The sequence below is a fragment of the Zosterops lateralis genome (assembly GCF_965231275.1).
Source record: "Zosterops lateralis genome assembly, chromosome: 2".
NCBI lineage: Eukaryota > Metazoa > Chordata > Aves > Passeriformes > Zosteropidae > Zosterops > Zosterops lateralis.
Window position 1 is genome coordinate 80,161,862 of NC_139763.1, and position 17,714 is coordinate 80,179,575.

At 36.3% G+C, this 17,714-nt stretch overlaps 1 protein-coding gene across 2 annotated transcripts in view; it reads left to right on the forward strand.

Annotated features, from left to right (window-relative positions):
- SLC36A4 (solute carrier family 36 member 4) overlaps window positions 1-17,476 on the forward strand; it is an 85,025-nt gene extending 67,549 nt beyond the window's left edge. For both annotated transcript variants that reach the window (XM_083855949.1, XM_083855950.1), the window contains one exon: window positions 14,545-17,476. In XM_083855949.1, the coding sequence (XP_083712075.1) occupies window positions 14,545-14,852 (308 nt within the window). In that variant the 3' untranslated portion in view covers window positions 14,853-17,476. The remainder of the gene's footprint in view (window positions 1-14,544) is intronic.
- The last annotated feature ends 238 nt before the right edge of the window (window positions 17,477-17,714 follow it).

Genomic DNA, 17,714 nt, shown 5'->3' on the forward strand with positions numbered 1-17,714 from the left:
CAGGGAGTTGAGACTCGATGATCCATATGGTTTCTTTCCAACTTGACATATTTTGTGATTCTGTAACTCAAAACAGATTTTCACAAAATGTGCCTGTCTTTTTGTGGAAGCCACTATACAGCAAAAGAACAAATGGGTCCATTACCCAGGGGATGACTTCTCTGGTTTGCAGCACTGAATACAGAAGTCTACTTATGTGAGCCATCTCATTAAAGAAAACATACATTTCTGAAGTTTATATTTATTTCTCTATATTTTGCTGTATAGCAGAAAATGAAGTCTGAAGAATTTACTCAATAAAATCTTTGGAATTTTTGGCATTAGAACTCTGCCTCAGGCTGTTGTATCTTGTAATCTTTACTCTGCCCCATGGTTGTGTCTGCCTAATTTTGTTGTTTAGCTCAAATTGTTTTCCCTTTCTTATAAAGTTCTACCTGTATTTTCAGTGCCATCAATCAGCCCAGAGTGATGTGAATGTTTGGTCAAATGGTCTTCCCTGTAGCTGTGGCTTAAAAGAAGAGTGGGATAGCCATTTGATCCCTTTATTGATCTTGCTCTTTGCAGACAGAATATTTATGTTGCCAGTAAAGATAAGCAGGCAAATTAGTAAGTTGGGAGATGCTGAACACTGTCCTCTCCAGAGGAGCCAGCTCAGTAAACATTTTAGTTAGGGAGTGGTGCAGCTTTGGGGAAAATCAGATAAAAAACCATTGAGCAAAATCAGCTAAGGCACTATTTGCTCAATGATATTCCTCTGACTATTTGACAGTGATGTCTGAATACTTAATGGGGAGGCTTATGATCTTACTTAAAATACTTTTGAAAGTCATTTAGATACAATTCCACATAATTTTCAAATGCATACTATAATTAAGATCTATCAAACATTCTACTGAGCAAGGGAGTGAATATGACTGGCAAGCTAGGTAATTCTGTGAGAAAAAAAGCTGAAAATTATTGTCAAATTCCCTTCAGGAGTGTACGTAAAATATGGAGCAAAATGCTAAGAGATATTGTTACCAGTCAGATTGTCACCAGTCTTTGCAACTTAGACACAGAAGCCATTTCTCCCTTGGAGTATGACTTTCTAACTCAAACTAGGAAACAAGATGAAAAAAGAAGCCTGTCTCAGCTGTGGCCTATGGGATTTAATTTCTCTTTAGATATGCTATCTTCTCAATATGCTGGTGGAAGAAAATAGTTTAACTAGTTCAACTAACTTATTGGGGAAGTGTTTACAGCAATGATGTGCATGCTTTCATGTTTTAGCCACAAATGCAGCACATGGAAGGATTTGACTACTGAGCAAGAAGGAAATAATTCAGCTGAACATCACTAGGTACATTTTACGTTTACTGTTGCAGAAATTTGGTTTTGATTTTCTGGAGGTAGTTATTTTAAAGGCCTATAAATAGACCAGCAAGATATTGGCTCTAGTGACAAACTGTGGTCCAGTGAATTCCCTGCTATGGACTCTGTCCATGTGAAGAATTCACTGGAGAACTGACACATACTTCTGTGTGCTATGTTTGTGGCAGTCTGGAGATCACTCAACTGACAGGGGGCATTTAGGTAGGAATTTTTGCAAATTTAAGAGTGACAGAAAGTCTCATTTCATTTTGTAGCAGCACTACTTGGTGAAAAGCAAGCTCTGCTTTCTCAGAGCAAGCTCTGCCTCAGGGGAGGCAGGGGAAGTGCAGTCAGCATCACACAATAGATATGAGATCATGTAAAAATGTGTCAAAACTGATCTTACACATTTGCATTTCTAGATTAGCATGAGAAAGCATTTAAAATTTGAATAGCTGAATATCATATTTAATGTATACTGAGAAAAAAAAATCAAAAATTGATTGTCAGTCTCCTAAAATGAGGCCCACTGCTGCTAAGTTGGGTTGCAACTTATTCTCAAAATACTTTTCTGATTTATTGATGAGGAAATAGCATTTTTCCTCAAGCATAGATAGATTGCTGTGCAGAGAGTCAAATGTACAGAATTCTTTCAAGATACCACAAATGATAAGCAGGTTGCAAGTAAGTGGTTTGAAAATTCCAAGGTAGCAAAAGTATTCCTTGAAAATGTTTGAGAGGTATTCACTATATATTGAAAACAGAAATAAATGAAATACTCAGGGTCATCAAAGTATAACTTTTGTGTTGGTTTATGTACCTGCATCCTAGTGCTTCTTTTTCTTTTCAATAAGAATGAAGCATTGCTTTGCTTTCAATTGTCTTTTAAAAAATTACTTCATAGCTGGGATTAGTCACTCCAGGCATTTTCTTTGCTAGTGCTTCAAATAAGCATAAAAGCTAGAATATTAATGATGTCTGAGTGTTACTCATGATTTGTGGCTTGATAAGCTGATCCTCACAAAGGCTTTCAAATTTCTGCCTTGTTTTTAAAGGACTAGGGAGAGGTTGCTGAGTGGTAGCAGCTTGTGCTTTCTGAACTGCATTTGGTAAAAATTAGCAAATTTTTTACATTTGTTTCATCCACCTTTACCATGTGAAATAAGCACCAAGACTCTTAGTCTTGAGACGCTGATGGAATTGTATGAGAATTAAGTCCTCTGTGGATTGATTATAATGATTGCAGCAGACTGCAGAGTTAGGTCTTCAAAGATTGCTTGTCATAATAAAGGCAGCTTTAAAGTGTTAGAGCAAAAATAGGGAAAAACCTATAGTGTATTTTAATTAATTAAATCCTTGTGGTGTTACAGTTTTGGCATTATTGCTTTAGCTTGGGGTTTTTTCATGTTTTTCCTTTTCCTGGCTTACTGAAATATTGCAACTCACTCCAAGGAGGAAGATGCTTAAAAGTGGCTGTTTGACCTGCTTGTGTGGATATACTTGTTAAAGTCATGCCATGAGAAGGAGGGATGAATAAAATCTTGTCATTTTCTCGTTCTCCCCATTGAAGGACTTGCTTTTTTACACTGTAATTATTGAGTGATTTGTCTCATCCAAAAATGTGTCCATACTTGACAGTGTATGAAATACCTTGTGATAACAAAAGGGAGGGATAAAATCAAAATGTTCCTTAGCACAAAAACTGTCCTTCATTTCATTTGTAATAAATCCTTCAAGGTCTTTGGGAAAGATTCTCATACACCTGTTCCTAATCTGTTGACATTTTGTGCTGGTAAATACAGAATTTCTTCCTACACATTTTGGTTTTTCATGCAGTATCTGAAGTATTATTTTTATAATGAACTGTAATCAATATTATATAATGCATGCAAAGTACATAACCATATTTTATAAAATTAAACCGTTCATTAGCAAATATTAGCAAAAAATTATAATTAGCAAAAAATTATTTTGCTAATTATGTATCATTAGCCAGTAAACATACTGAGTATTTTCATCCATGGGGTAAAACACTAAACTTTGATTAAAACAAATAAGAGAGCATTTCCACCAAGGAATGGATATTTGTTGGTGACACTGAGAGCAAAATTTTGGCCTGGTGTGTTGTCTGACCATGTTAACAGTTCTTCGAATTCTTCATGGTGTTCAGCTGTGCCTAACCTACAAAATAGGTTTTCTTTCTTTGACTTGATGTTTGCATTCAGGATGATCCAACCATCAGTTTTTGTTTATGCCCAGAAGCCAACAGTCAATACTGATCTACCTTATCATAGGCCTCCTTTTACTTAAATCCAGATCTACTATAGTTTTTTGTCCCTTAATTTATGTTGGAAATCCTCCTAGTCCATTCTAATACCATTTGATGATACTGTTCTCCTGTGAGTATTTTCATTGTTCCCTTTTCTTGTTTCTTTCATGACTTTTTTCCCCAGAGGGAAACTAATTAAATTCTTGCTCATCTAATTTATAAACAGTAGTATTATCTCTTCTAATTGAAAAAAAATTGTGGCAATTTTGTGTTTCACTTGTTTTCTAAATTGATTCTTACACTGACAATGGGTAGATCAATATTCTAACTCCATGATTATAATCACATCCTTAAATCAATATTTACAAAGCTCTTGGCAAGGAATAAAGTGCTCCCTCCATTTAGGTTGAGAACAAAACAGTGCTCCAATATTCAGATCAGTGTTTTGGGAACACCAAAATAATGTAAGATCTTTCCTATACTTTGTTTTTGTTTTCCTATATTTTGTTTTACAAAACTAGTCTAGATTTGAATACTACTTTATAAATAACAGTGTGATCCAGAGCTAACAATGAAATCATTGGAGGAATTTTTTGGACAGTAAAAAGTTCGGGGTTTGATGAATTTGAAACATACTGGAATTTACCTATTTTCTTTGTTAGTTTACAAGTAACTTTTTTAAACTAGTTTACAACTAATTGCAAATCATTTTTTAGTGATATGAGGACCACAGACAGCAAATGTACATAATAATTTCCACAAGAATATTCCAATAAATTTTAATTAAGGCAAGTATTTGTATCAAATTATGGAGATAGTATTACATTCTTCAAAGATTTTGTTTCATTGGCATTATTAGTCAGTATGGTGGCTGTAATGTCTGCTAGTTAAAAAATGGCACTATAACAAAGTAATATCTTGCTTGATATTTAGTATTGCCTTTTATTCTGCAGGAGTTCATACTGCTTTATAAAGCATATTTACACATAATCATTTCACTGTCCACTTAAAAGCAATACCAAAGGTAGAGTTTGTGTGGGAAAAAAAACACCTCTAAAACAGAATGCAGAACATTTGAGGGTAGCCAGAAAAAAAATGTTTCTGCTCACACAACACAAGCCCAGTTCCTTATTTAGAAAAAAATAATTGAAAAGTAATTTTGTAGGTGAAAACCCAGTATTTGGGGCTTAAACCTCAGTCAGGATGCTGGGAGAGGACAGTGCTGTGCCTGAATTTCCCTGTGCTGAGCTGGAGGCGAGTTCACCCGTGTGATGAAGCATGCTGCTCTCTTTGAACTTCATTTTGTGAGGTGAAATACCAACAAATTAAGACTAAAAACATCTGAAGATGACTGCATTTTTTGATGGATTTGGACTGCAGGCTATAATTCAGTACTTAATCTGCCTAAGCCTGTCAGCACAGGGAGCTGAGCCTCAACCAGCTACTGCATGTGATCCTCCCCAGGACGCCAAGGCTCTTGGCAGCTTCTTGTTTCTGTATCATCAATCACCACAGCAGGCTTTAACTAGCCCGTGCCTGTGACACCAGCTGTTGCAAAGCATTATTTTGGAAATGCATTGGTCATCCCACTGCAGTGTGATTGTTAGTGATTGTTATATTTTTAAGGGCATTATTTTTTAATTTACTTTTGATATGTTGCAGCAAGCTCACAAGTATTTATGACTATGTCAGTAATAATAGAGTACATGCCATATGCTATAGCTGCTAATCATACCCAAAACTTCTGCTTTTCACAGCCCCAAATAAGTAGGCCAATTCAGATACTTAAAAACAACGTGACAATCCATGTATTTGATTTTTGTGAAAAGGTTTTAACATTGTGTGAAGTCAGTGTGGCTTCCCATTTGAAAATGGCTATAGTTTCTCTGTAGAATAAAGCATTTTGTCTTGTAAAGTTCTTAGCACTGCTGTTACTTAAATAATATGATGTGTGATCTGAAGTTATCAATAAGCAGGAATTAATATATTTTTAAGCCATTTTGCATGAAAGTACTGTGAAGTATTACTGTTAAAGTATAAAATTTAATCCAGTCTTGAATCAGGATTAAAAATTGATTATGTAAATTAACATTTACTTAAATATGATGTTGGCTCATTTTCAACACTGATAGTTTTTGATACAGGAACATATTTAGATATTAGTGTTGGAGTGAGTGCATTATCATTTTCTAGGTTTAAAGAACATAATTCATGTCATCTTAAATGATCATTTTGTGTTTTTATCAGTTACAGGAAACTTTTACTTTCCCTACTAGCTGTAGGATTTTTACCAGCCTCCAGGTAGAGCACAACCCATTAACAACTATTGTTTGGTCCATTGAGGTTTTTTACTGTTTTCCCTCCATTCAGACACAATAATATTGTGGCAGACAGTGTCAAAGATCTTTCAAAAATTGAGGTAAATGGCATCTACTGCTTTCCTGTCATCCATAGATCCAGACATTGTATCAAAGAAGGTTATCAGGATGGTCAGACATGATTTCTCCTACATAAATCCATTAATTTTCTGTTCCCAGATAGCTTTTCTCCTTCATGTGCCCTGAAATGTCCTTCAAGACGACTTGCTCCATGATCTTTCCAAGGACCAAAGTAAATATGACTTGCCTGTATTTCCCTGTATTATTCTTTTGGCCTTTCTTGACAACATTTAATTTCTCTTGGATTTCCTCTAAATTCCATTACTTTTAAGAGGCAATACAGTGTGGTGTTAGAAGGGCATTGGGCAGTTTTCTGCAACATTCTTGAATGCAACCCTTCATGTTCTGTATATCCATATGGGTTGAGTTGTCTCAAATAATCCCTGATTCAGTCTTCATCTCCTGATGGAAGTTCTTCTTATTGGGGTCTTTCACTGACACCAGGGACTGGGAGGCCAAGATTGTACTGGATACCTCAGCCTTGCTGGGTATGCTGGCACTAAACCTCACACTCCACCCAGGAACAGGCTCACTTTTTTTTTTTTTTTTTTTTCAGCCTTTTGTTATTGCCGTGGTTGTAAAAGCTTTTCTTATTGCCTTGTAGCATCCCTTAAATGTGTCTGTTTAGTTGAATTTTGCCTTTCCTGAGACCATACAGACTTGTCCATGTGATGTTTCTAAATTTCTCTTTAGCAGTATGTCCTCACTTAAATCTCTTTGTGGTTTTTCTTAGTATAGAGCTCTGTCATGAATTCTCTTGTTAAGCAAACTGGACTAGTACACTTCTTGTTTGGAAATTCTGCAAATTAATGTGTTCCTGCCGGTGCTGGTGGAATCTGTAGCACATAAACAATCCCCACCCTCCCCAAAAACATGGGTCAGAGACTCTGAAGTTTCTTTAAGGTTATTCAGAACAAAATCTCCTTATGTTGTTTTCTTAATACTTGTTGAGAGGAGGGAGAGCTAACATATTCTATTACTTAATAGATTGTTTAGTCCTTAGATGGTGATTAGAGAAGATAATTTACCTGGCATGATTGTTACAATTTATGGCACTCTGATGTATTCTATTACTATAAAAGGATTCCAAAATAACAGATACTTTTTGTCATCTTAATCTTCTGTTTCTTCAATTATCTTTATTAAAGAAATGTAAAATTTTATTATGAAGTGGGAAAAGAAGCCTGAAGGATATAGATAAGTAATTTTTACTATTCCTAAAGGTGTCTTTGGTGATGTTTCTCCTTCATATTTATGTATTTATGGAGCAAAGTATATTAGCTTGAGAATAAAGCTGACTATGTTCAATTTCATCTTCACCACATTATTTCTTGCTTTATGTAGTAATCAAAAGGTATATAATAAAAATTTTATTTTCAAGGGTAATGAAAAGACAAACTTTAATATAAAAATTTTAGCATGAAATTATTTTAATTTATTATTGCTTCTGTTATGAGACAACAAAGTAGCAGCCATGTATCCCTGCTTACTTTCCTGTGGGATAGCTTGATATACGCAGTGCATCCAATAGAAAGACTGGGGAGTATGGAGTGGTGATGATGAATGCTGGAAAATACAACTCTTTAGCATCATTGAAAGCAGCATAGCTGGCTCTTCAAGGCTTAACCACTGCTCCTGACTCTTTTCTTCACCTCTGCTCTCTCTAGCAAAACCAGTCTTGTCCTTGGATAAGCAAACATTAATTTCATCTCAGAGCCACAGATTATTTTGAGAGAGTGAGACAAAGAGGACAGAAGTTGAATTGTGGACTCATTTCTGGTGAGTCTGTAGATCAGGAAGAGACTGACTGTCAGTGGAAGTGTCAGCACTCTTATGGTCTAGGATCATCCATTTGGAGCTCAGTGTTACTGAGTTGTGCTATATGCTTTACATTCATTTCTTGAATCCAGAAATGCATGTTAACAGCTAATTGCAGTATTTCACTGAAGAATGTCTGAAAAGATTTGTATGATAAAGTATCAGCAGCAAATCTCAAATAAATTTCCTGCAGAGACAAATGAGTACATAAAATGCTTCAGATCTGCCAGCCTAAAACAGGTGCTATTTCTGACCACATGGATTGTAGTTAACTAAATGGTCAAACACATTTACACCTAATCTGGCATATGCTGCATCAAGCACGTCTGCCTGCTGGTTTTATGAAGATCACTTGGTACTGCAGCACAAGGACATTCCTTGGCCTCTCACAGTCTGGTTTTCTTGGTGTGTTGCCATCCAAGGGGTGTGCCTAGTAAAAATACATTAATTCTGAAGATGCGATGGGGGCAGGCAGAACAGGATGATGAGGCTCAGCAGTTCATTAACTACCATTTAGACATTTGGCTTAGAGAGATAAGTCAGTCTGGGTGATCCCAAGGAGGAAAGTAGGGGAAGAATTGCCTCATAGCTGTGTCACTGCTGCTTCATCCCTGTCCCTGTAAAGCTACACCTGCTCACACAGCCTTAAAGTGGGTGCAGGTTGTGGAAGCTGAAATCTGAACTAACTGCACTGGCTGAATTTTGGAGTTATATAGAGCAGAGACAGCTTGAGGAGAGTGGTCTTATTAGTGGAGCAAGGGGGAATGCTGCCTTGAAACTGGTGTCTCATACCAGTGGTATGTGCCAGTCCTTTGCCCTGATGTTTTAAGTAGCCTGGTAAGAAGACTGGGCTCAGTGCTGCTCTTTAATTGCTCTTTGGTCTGATGCCATTCTTCATATGTCTTTCTGCTTAAGGAATAAAGTAATAAAAACCCTTTTGATAACAGTTTTGAAATCTTGGATGCAAAGTGCTGTAGAAACTGGATTTATTTACATGTTTGAGAAAACTGGAGGGCTCTGGGGGAGGGATGGATCTGCCCATTCCCTGAACATGGCCCTGGTCTGTGTCAGGGCAGTGTCCTGTGTCACTTCTCATTGTGAAGGATAAGGATATTGAAACCATCTTCTCCTGTGCGAGTCTGGTCTTTCCTCCTAACACAGGACAAAGCAATCAAAAATGTGGTGGTGTAGTGTGAGGGCAAGTAATGTGAAGTACTTTATGTTTCTGTCTCATTCTGGATGTTGCAGGAAGATGATGATGAAGGAGTTTGTCATTGGAAAGGGAACAAAGCCAAACTAGATGATGTGTGCGGTTGTCCCGTGTGCAAGCTGTCCCTCTTTTTCTCTCCAGTGTGCAAGTAGAATTTGTCACTTCATAGTATAACTGCAATCTGTCTTCTGCTTTGTTCCTTTTCCCATTTAGTTTTGGTTTTGACACTGAGCATATTGAAAAGTGTGCTTTTTAGAAAATTGGATTAAGAAAATTACTTTTCATGAAGACAATCTAAATAGATTTTTTACAAAATTATCTTCTATATGTATTTTATAGTCTTAATGTCTCAACAGTTGAGACAATCACTACCTAAAACCCTATTTAATTATAATTTTTAGCAAAAAAGAAAATAAACTATTTTGCAGTTATATAATACCAGGATCTTTAACTAAAATCCTTTTTTAACCATCATCATGCAAATAATTCACAAATGTTCTTAACTTATTATTATTTGCATTGGTTTATCTGCAGATAGGTAACAGTTTCAACTTGGTCTCATAGTCCTTTGTACATATGTATCAAAACAGTTTGGTGTCCACTGTGGAAGGCATTCACCCAGGGAAGGCATTATTTTTTATTAATTTATGTGAGCAACTTTTCATGGAAACATTAAATTTTTTTAGATTTTGACATTTATTTTTAAAAGGTGAATAGTTTTAATTGTGATGTAGGACTTGAGAAGATCATGTTATCTTGACTTGCCAGTTGTCCAGCTTGCACATGTAAGCTCCTTGCAACCAAACTGGCTGAGCCTTCTGGGGCAGTCCATATCAGAGAAATGTTTTTCCATTCTTACAGGAGATAAAGGGAAAATAAAAACCTTTGGCAATGTGGAGGGGAGTGTTGCAGAAAAGGAGGCGGGAGTTGGAAGAAAATATGGAGGTGCTGCATTAAGGAAGGGGATCCAGGAAACATTGCAGCAGGGGGGAAGGAAAGTAGAGAATGCCAGATTGAGTGTCTAAGCACTACAGCAGTAAAGAAAGATGCACAGCGTGCAGTCTGGAATATTAGACTGGGAAAGAGGATTCAGGCTGATATTTTGAATTGTTTTCTACCTACAGGCAGAATTCTTGCCCAAACATTTAATTTAAGCATTTTTAACTCCCAGAAGGGACCCTTTCTTTGTGATATCATGGACATCTATGTGCTAAGAATACAAATTTGTTTAGTGTTTTTAGAAAGTCATATGGATGTCAGACACCCATCTTTAATACATCAATGTTGTAGTCTGCCATCTGGTCCTGGAAAAGTGGTACAAATAGAAAGTTTGGGATGTGCTGGTTTCCTGCAGGACAGTGGCCTCCTCAGCACTGTCACTGCCTTTGAAGAGAACTGGTTCTATGTCACTTGAACAGTTGTTTTGCTTTTCAACTCTGTGAAGTTACCACTCCCTAGAAATATCCAATATTTTTTGGTACTTAAGGAGCCCTCAGTCTTTGACTGTGCCTATTTATAAAACCTGATGTTCGGACAATTTTCTTGGGCCATACTACTGATCTGGTAATGTATGTACTACTTCTTTTCAGATGCAATGTTTGAATACCACTGACCTGTTTTTTTTTTTGGGTTTGTTTTGTTTGTGGGTGTTTTTTTTTTTTTTTGTTTTTTTTTTGTTTTTTTTTTTTTTTTTGTCAGATTTATGTTTGAATATCTAGATAAAATCTAAAATCTGGCAGTATCAGAAAAATAATTTCTTTTAGTGATTTTAGTTAAGCAATATTAAGCAGCTTTATTATTGAGCAAAAGGAAAATGTAGCAGAAATTATCATTATGTATTAGCATTTTAAATTTCAAAATTGTTTTCTGGCTTCCTAAAGATGCTTATAAATTAATTAAGTCCTGGTGGAAATATGGAAAAAAAGGCTTTTAAAGTGAGCTCTGTGGTTAAAGTATCCTGATCAAGTCATAATATGCTTTGCCTTTAAACCTATCTATGGACAGGACCAAAGTTATAGTCAATATTTACTTAGATCCATAGATCCTAACTACAGTTGTACCCATCTTGCTCAAGGATTTAGTGTGGCATATGCATTACTTTCTGATGGAAATAAGGTAGCTCAATATTTGATTACTGGAGAAAGTATTGGACTATGGTAATCACCTATTTGACTTTATCAGCAGGTATAACGCATTTAGGTTGGGTGGAAATGGCAAAACTTGGCTTTTCCCCAGCAATCTCACTGGAATTACCCCCCAACAAGCAAGTTTGGCGAGTAATATGCTGATTCTGTAACAAGGAGAAAAAGTCGTAAAAGAAGAAGCAGTACAAAAGAAAGAGAGAATAAAATTAAGGGTATCTTCCCACTGGGGTGTTATGTCCCTTAAGAAAATCTAACCGTTGTACTATAGCATTCCTCCCCTCAAAAAGTCTCAGATGACACAAATGTGAGTCTACACAGCTGAGAGAGGCTGGAGAAACCATGTGTTGTAGTTTTTGAGATTAGACTGCAGAGTTTAAGGTGGAAGTAATATGATGCTATCTCTTGTTATCTCTGCAGAATGCTTTGGTCATATGGCCCCCACTCTTTTATTCAAGCCTGAAGACAATTTAACTGTTGACCAAAAAAAAGTGACTTATTATTAATACAGAACTTACTTATTCAGCTGAGATTCCCAGAGCTCCCAAACCAGGTTTCATGACTGCTGATAAAGGATCAGAATTTCTTCTTGTATTGTATTTTTGAATCCTACAAATGGCTTGGAAAATCAGGCTCCCTACTTGCAGGAATGTCCCTTGTTTGCTTCTGGAAAAAGGAGCCCTTTCTTAACTCTTGAATGCATTCTTTGGTAGGTAATAAACATGCATTGTATTTCTCTTGGCTTGTTAGGGAATAAATAAGACACTAATTAAAACCTTGAAATACTTCTCCAAACCTCCTCCCACAGCAATATCCAGATTCATACAAATTTGCATGAGTCAGACAAACGTTTGATGAGATTCAAATCAACATACAGCATTTTGTTTTTCTGTAACTTGAAGCAATTACAAACTACAGTTGGATTTTTTTTCCAATTAAAAAATATGAAACATAGTCTCATTATTTTAATAAAGCAGAGTGTTTGAGTCAAAACTACAAACTAAAAATTAATGAGTGCCTTCTAAACTCTGGACACATGTGGAACTGAAAGGTCTATTGCAGAAGTTGAAAATCTATATTTAATGAATACACCCACTACATCTATTAAATTGGCAAGATAATAAGTGTGCAGCCCTCTCTTTTACTTCAGAACAACACATTCAACATAGTCATTAGCTGAGAATTTTACCAGACATTGCAAATACACTTCAGCTGCACTTTTCAATTACTTTTGGACTCTGTATTGCTGTGTAAGTATCATACTTGCCAATCTGGTTTGAGTGCTCATCTTGTATTGTTTGTACATTTATGGTGTCTACTCTTATGGCTTGAAAAAGTTACAGTGGTGGGTATTTGGTGACTTTTATTAACTTTGGCATAATTCCTTTCTCGTGTCATTCAGCATTGTCCTGGATGATGCATAAACATGTGACATTTTCAGTCTTCAAATATCACATCATGTAACGGAAGAAACTGTTTGGCATTGAGTAGGTCCATCCTAACAGTAGGATAAGAAAACTTGTCTTACATATTTTTGAATGCCAGGATGTTTCTAAGGTTTCCACTTCTGTCTCTGCCTAGTCTTCCTTTGGTCAAACAGTGCCTCTCGTATCTCTGTAGAATCCCAAAATGTTAATAAACTATAGTCATCTGAAGCAGGAACAAATTAATTGTTTTCTTTTTGGCAGATCTGTGCATGATATATTACTATCAGATAGGATGGGGTAGAGAATCCTGTCTATCCCTCTGCAGGTTTATACCTTTTAGTATTAGCTCCTTTATGTGAGAACTCTATAGTTACCAGTTCCATTAAGATGTGTAGCAAACAGTTGCCAGGTAGCAGTGGACAACTGTTGTGTTCCTTAAATGAATTTGAGTGTATTTTCCAATGCAGTTTTCCCCAAGTTATTCTCAATGGAGAACATCAACAGGAACATCATTTGAGTATGCTGCTTTTCATAATCACAGTGTGTCAGAATTTGATGCAGCTGGTGCCATTCAGCCCACAGCAAAGACACTCTGCAAATAGAAAGCACAACTTTGTAGTTATACATTATAAAGCTAATACACACCTTTTGGTTTTCATCCTCAAATGTTATGTGGAGATCTCCTTCCTGCTTGTTCCATAAACACTGTCTAGATAACATTTAGACAGTGAAGTTGCTCTAAAAGCCAAACGTTTTTATTTTAGCTTCAGAGTGAAGAAAGGAGTTATGGAAGAACAAAAACATATTACATGGCATTTTTTGTGTCTGCTGATGGTTTTTACACCTCTTTTCCCTTCCCCTTTCTTTATGATTGCTTCTTTGTCTTGATGAGATGTGGTGGAAGGGTGCAAACAGGTTGATGCTATGGATGTTTACACTAATGTCTGATAGTTTAAAGGCAATATATTCATGGAAGGGGGAAAAAAAAAAGACGTTTCCACCACATACAGGGGTCATATAGAGATTTTTGAAAGCTGTTTTCTAATCCAGGACTGAAAATATGACACAACAACTGGTGTATTTGAATTGATACTAGGAGATCTTGCCAGCCAAAGTGGTTAAATAAAACCAGAAGTGTTTCTGGTCCAACATGATGGATTCTTTTTCTATAACTGTTGTAGTTCTGGGCGGTGAGACTGGCCAAGCTTAAAAGGCTTAGTGGGCCTTGTGTTCAGACTCCTCTTGGCAGGGCTGAGTTCTTATTGAGTTAACTAGGCAACTATTACAGCAACATTTTACAATCTGAATGCAATTGTACAAATCGAGATTTTTCAAGTTTGTAGGTAAAAGTCACTTAAATGACTGTGTGACTGCCAAGCCATCAACAGGCTTTGTTAATTTTGAATAATTTTATGTGATTTTTAGATTAGTTATACAAATTAATAGACAATAATATATTTTTGCCCACTGTCTCCTGGGCAGCATGCAACACCCCCTGCTACTCTTCCTCAGCTTTTATTCTTTCATCCTGGAAATCTATTGACAACCAAAAAAGTAAAGCATTTCCTTGCAATTTCATATCTTTCATTTCTCTATGATTTGCAGGCCAAATCTATTTACCCTGTAAGTACAAGAATACTTTAACTTGATGGCTCTGCCAGCTCATGCAGAAATTCAGAATTGAAACTGGGTCTCTCAGATGAGCACGAAGATGTGGGTTACTGACAAATATGTGCATTCATCTGTATAGTGCACACCACATGGAGCTGGAGAAATACTGAATGATGGAGCTTTGTGAAAAGACTGAACTGCTTGATGATGTGCTTGTTGCAGTTTTGTTTCTCATGAAGATGTTGAATCTGAAGCCACTGTTTCTCCTGTTGGGCTTTAGGTGCTGTAGCAGTTCTGATCCCTCGCCTAGACCTGGTAATTTCTTTCGTCGGAGCCGTCAGCAGCAGCACGCTGGGACTGATTCTGCCACCTCTGGTTGAAATCCTCACTTTCTACAAGGAAAACCTAAGTTTATGGACAATATTTAAAGATGTTTTTATAGCTGTTGTTGGATTTGTTGGATTTTTAACAGGAACATATGTGACAGTTGAAGAAATAATTTATCCTGCATCCACAGTTCTTGCTAATGCAACAGGGAACTTTCCTGCAGATTTAAATGCTACAGACTTGGTGGTTGGGTTAAAGTAATTAACCAGGCACTGTGAACTATTTTGTTCCTTAACAAGAAATTCTTGACTCAGGACCTGCTTTCAACTACTGGTACTGTGTAAAGAGATACAGTTTGTAAGAGATGTAGGATATACATGTGAAAATACATTATTTTTTTAGAAAGTAATTATATATCTCTTCTAGACTTTGAATGAAGAGTTAGAAGATTTTGTTTTGTTTATCAAAGCAATATTACTTTCATGCAAAAACATTCAACATCACACGTGATAAGCAGTTTATTTTTGTACATTTTGGTAACTGTTACCCTGACCCATTTTTTACACATTTTCTTTATCCTTGATTTCAACTATACAGAAGTATGAAATACTGTATTTTTTATTATTTGCAGCTATAAGTCTGTAGACTACATATCTATATTTCTATTGGAATATATAATAATTATTTTTGCATTCTTATGTTCTGCCTTAATAGTACCTAACATGCCCTTTATGTATTTTTGCTTCTTTTGTCTATTTTGGAAGAAAAAAATTACTAAGTTCATAGGTTGATATCTGGGTAGAAATTAGTTTTGTTTATCAAGCCTGCATGCTGAGTTCCCGTGTACAATCCTGATTTTCAGAGTTCATATTTGACTTTCTGTCTCACACTTCATAGATGACTTTCACTCCAAATGTTGAAGCACTATTTTTGGTCTTTACCAAAAATCCTATAGTTTGTGCAATAACATAACCATTTATCATACTCATTCCTGTTATGAAGAAACAAATTTTTCTAAGGGAAATTTTTAATCATAACATTCCCTCAAGAAATATGTTATGCCAAAACTTCTCCACTGTAGTCATACAAATTAAGATAGAAATATATGTAACATTTTGCCTGCCTTCAGTATATTCCTCAGAAATCTACCATTTGGAAATCCACCATTTGGCATTACAGTGCTAGAGTAATATACTGCTAAATATATCTATATTTATATTTTCTCTTAAGAATATTTCCAATGTCATCTACCATCTGGTGACTGTAATGAGCACTTTTATCTCCATGTTGATGAGGGCATTTCTGATAGGGATTTGTTACAGCATGTAGTTTAAACTGCATGTATTTGTTCAAGCAATAGTTCTGAGTAATGCTCTAATTTTGATTTTAGCATGGACAAAGTTAAATACTTGGCAGACACTTGGAAGGGATGAGTCTCTGCCTGTGTGATACCACAGAATCAACCTTTCTTATGGAAAGTGCCACAGTGGAACAAACACAGGTAGTTAGCAGGGAAGAAAAAGGTGACTTCAGCTTTTCATCTTGATGGTTTCTTAGTCTTTAAGCTGTTTCAAAAGACACTAAATCTCCGTGTTTCCATCTGCTTCATAGTCAATCTGTTGTTTACCTAACCCATACACTACACACCAGTAGAATATATTTCTGTGCAGCATATTTTACTTGACATAAAATACCTCTGCAAGAAACATCCATCTTTAGTAGGACTGAGAGGATTTAAATGCAAGTTACTTTTCCTCTTGGTTTTTCATCTTTCTACTTGTGTATTGGGAGAATAAAGGACTTTGAAGTCCATTCATATCTGTTCTGCTTCAGTTGTGTCCTGGTGAGCAGCTCTGAGAAGGTGCTTCTACCAGGGTGCAGAAGGACTTGTCGAGTTCAGAGTTTGGTGGTGATTTTGTCAGGTGCAGGTGAATCCTGCCACGGTTTTATCAATGAATATTTGCTGAGCTGGGTACCTACAGCCTACAGAGGTGGCCCTGGTATCCAGTGAATGTAACGTATCCTTGTGAAAGTCAGATAACTTGTTCAGAAGCTTGATAGGTTTGAAGATTATAATCTTAGCCATCAGACCTTGGAAAGGCTGGCCCAAATACAAAGCCATGCACATCTTCCTGCTCTGTCTTACTGCAATGCAACCTGTCAAGGCACAGGTTTCCAGAGCAGTGAGTGGCCACTAACTGACCAGGTATGAAGTAGTGTTTTTATGCAGTTGGCCAGTGTCGCCAAGTCTAACAATGTTGTATCTTTTGAATCTTTTAAAATGTTTATTAATGTATTTTGCACAATGTCAATTTTCTCCTACAGTGTAGGATTTTTATAATTTTAACACTCATACAGCACATTTGCGTGGCCTGCTCTTTCAGACAGAAAGAGTCAGGAATCAGTGTCATGCTTTGGGTAAGATTAAAATGTCATGTGGTAAAAAACTAAATCTGACTAATGAGAGTGTCCTGTGAAGCATTGCCAAAGATTTAAAAGGAAATTCTGACAGAAACCTCTTATGAATAAGAGTCTTCATTCAGCTTTTAAAGTGCTGTAATATTAGTTGCAAGTTAAGAGGCAGGGAGTGAAACTGAGAGATTTCATAGGTATGGTTTACCTTAATGTATATATTTAAGATGGAAATGTACTTTAGCACAAGCTAAATTAAACTGCAAAATGTGTGATTAGCTTATGTTCCTGACAAGGAGCAGAAAGCTATTGTATTTATATACTGTACATGAACTTATATTTTACAATATAATATTGTTAACAGTTTTAATGTAATTTAATCATTAGGTGCACTACAGGTAACTGGGTAATTTTCTTGTCTGTAACTGTTCATCCTCAAGTACTGGGCAAATAAGAGGATGGGTTTGCCTGATGTTCTGTAAAACTTTAGTCTTCTGTATCAATAAAATTACCCTGCAGTAATTATCCTGCCTGTGACCACTACTGCATCACTAGAAGAAGTAACTGTCCTAATGCAGAACTTTCCTTTGAAGTTGTCCAAGCAATGGTACTGACATGAGACTCACAGGCAAGCTCCAGGGCTCATTTTTCATTGATAATAAATCTCATTTTAAAGTTGCACGGCTGCTTCTGAAAAATCACACCTCCACT